This window comes from Caenorhabditis briggsae (assembly GCF_000004555.2).
Source record: "Caenorhabditis briggsae complete genome, chrIV, whole genome shotgun sequence".
Lineage (NCBI taxonomy): Eukaryota > Metazoa > Nematoda > Chromadorea > Rhabditida > Rhabditidae > Caenorhabditis > Caenorhabditis briggsae.
In genome coordinates, this window is record NC_013487.2 from 4,357,687 (window position 1) to 4,360,159 (window position 2,473).

The 2,473-nt window shown below is 32.6% G+C and overlaps 2 protein-coding genes across 2 annotated transcripts in view; one reads left to right on the forward strand and one right to left on the reverse strand.

Annotated features, from left to right (window-relative positions):
- Positions 1–2,473, forward strand: part of CBG21776 — a gene marked incomplete at both ends in the record, with an annotated part of 51,716 nt that overhangs the window by 26,108 nt on the left and 23,135 nt on the right. The gene's annotated exons all lie outside the window — the stretch shown is intronic.
- Positions 1–2,473, reverse strand: part of Cbr-tag-60 — a gene marked incomplete at both ends in the record, with an annotated part of 27,963 nt that overhangs the window by 24,149 nt on the left and 1,341 nt on the right. Inside the window, one exon of the mRNA XM_045235203.1 lies at positions 742–949. Coding sequence (XP_045097358.1) covers positions 742–949 — 208 coding nt within the window. The remainder of the gene's footprint in view (positions 1–741; positions 950–2,473) is intronic.

Genomic DNA, 2,473 nt, shown 5'->3' on the forward strand with positions numbered 1-2,473 from the left:
AGTGGTTCCGACGCCGCCACGTGGATCTTCTGGACTGGCCAAGTCAATCTCCGGACTTGAATCCGATCGAACACCTCTGGGAGCATGTCGAGAGACAGCTTAGAGGGGTTCGTGCCTCGAATGCCAACCAGAAGTTCGACCAACTCCAAGATGTCTGGCAGGCCATCCCGATGTCTGTCATCGACACCCTTCTCGACTCGATGCCAAGAAGATGTCAAACGGTAATCGACGCCAAAGGCTTCCCAACGAAGTACTAAAGCTATTTTATTCATTTTCTATTATTATTTTTCGTTTACCGGTCTATCCTAGATCTCAGAAGTCAAAGTTCCATTTACCGGTTTTTTGCAATTTTCATGAATTTTTCGATTTTTTTTCAATTTTTTGAAATTTTGACTATTCTTGTTGTTGAATCAGTTTCTTTTACCGTTTTAAACTTTGTCTTAAAATATCAGATTGATCGGGAAGTTTCAGAAAAGTTATGCTCGAAAAACTATTTGCGAATACCTTTTTGGCCAGTACTGTATGTTTCACATTCATGTTATTTCATCCAAAATCTGCTTCAAAATAATAAGCATTCTTCTTTTGCACCATTGTTAGATATGAAAAAGTAGTCAACAGACAAAATATTTTTGATATTATGATAATCATTTTATCAGTTGAGCATTTCGGATACATCTTACAAGAAACGAGATACGTTTGGCCAAAATGTCCAAAAGTAAATTCCTCTCCCGTTCAACTAACCTTCTGAGAAACTCGTTCAATATTTGGAAGATCCAAAGTGATTTGAACATTGTGCTCCTGGTACCACTTGGCGCCCTCCTCGGAAATGACCAACATCTCACAACGATTCGGGTTCGCCTTGATTCTTTCGACAACTTTCTTGTGGTTCTCACCGATGATCGAATGTCCGTTGACGGCGAAAATACGGTCTCCGGTGATGAGACCTCCTCTGGAAGAATGATTTTTGGTAAAGAGGTATTTTTATGTTTTAGTAAGAACGTTAAAAAAAAACTAAGAAACCTAATGAGGCGTTAATGGCTCTGAATGTTGAACAACTAGGGAGGAACTTGCTCATAGAATTCAAGACTTCAAATAAAATTTATACGGTTTCAAATAAATGGCTCTGAATGTTGAACAACTAGGGAGGAACTTGCTCATAGAATTCAAGACTTCAAATAAAATTTATACGGTTTCAAATAAATCTTAAGATTTTTACTACAAGTTATGACATTCGGTAATTTTTATTTTCAGCTAATTAACTTTTTAATACTTTTAGTTTGAAATCGTGAATTAAATCAAGTCGTAACTATGGTTGTATGAATTGAATTATTATTGTCAGAAGTTTGACAGAGCAAAAACTAATCAACAAAAAAATAAATAATCATCTTTTTCAGAACCCTTAGAAACCGTATAAGCTTTTCAGATACAACAGTTAGGAAACTGTTGTTTTCTATTAAATTTTTTCCGTTTTTTAAACATTCTTTTTCATAAAAGTTCTATATCAAGAAGCCTTATTAACATATCCTTAATGAAGTTCAATCACACACAAATTGTTATAAACAGTGAAAAATCTCGCCTACTCATTTTCTTCATTTTCTTTTCCTGGTTCCCATCACTCTTTTTTATCTTCAAACCTGCGAATAGAATATATATACTCCGGAAAAATGATTTTGTCAAAAAAATTATTTTTTTTTGGGTTTCGGAAAGAACTCAAAACAAGTAGATTATTTTCGAAGTGGTTCTGTATCGAAAGCATATCTAATTTTTTTATTGGTAAAAGGAGTTCAATTGCATTTAAGATATTCATAGAGTTCTTGAGTTATCAAAAACCTTCCTGAAAGTCACAAGATAGCGATTGACTATCGTGCTCATATTAAATTCAAGTTACACGGTTTCAAATTGCTCCTAATTATAAAATTCTAATTGAAAGCTACTTCATATTATGATGGCACCTCATTTGCGAAGTTTTACAAATTTTCTGCTAATTAGTTTTTTCAAAAAAAAAAAAGTGAATTTGAACATGTCACGCTCTCCCACAGAACAATTCCGAACTGCAAATTAATTTTTGATCTACAGAAAAAAAGTTTGGCGCGATCACAATTGCAGGTCTGAAACCATAATTTCAGAATTTTTTATCTGATTTTGTGGAGTTCCAAGATGATTCAAATGATTCTTAAAAAATTAATTAGTGGTTATAGATTTATGTGATTAATTAGTGGTTATAGATTTATTAATTAGTGGTTATAGATTTATTCAGAAAAAATCTATCTCCTCTTTCAGTTTTTGACATTTCTAGGAGTTCTATAGCTCAAAAAAACTGCAATTATTTTCTCTTCATTTTCTATAAATGAATTTTTAATTCGTCTGATAAAACTTTTTTTATAATTCAAAAACCTCATGAAATTGCACAAAATCGCATTTTTGCGTTGTTTTTTGATTATAAAAAAAGTTTTATCAGACAAATTAAAAATTC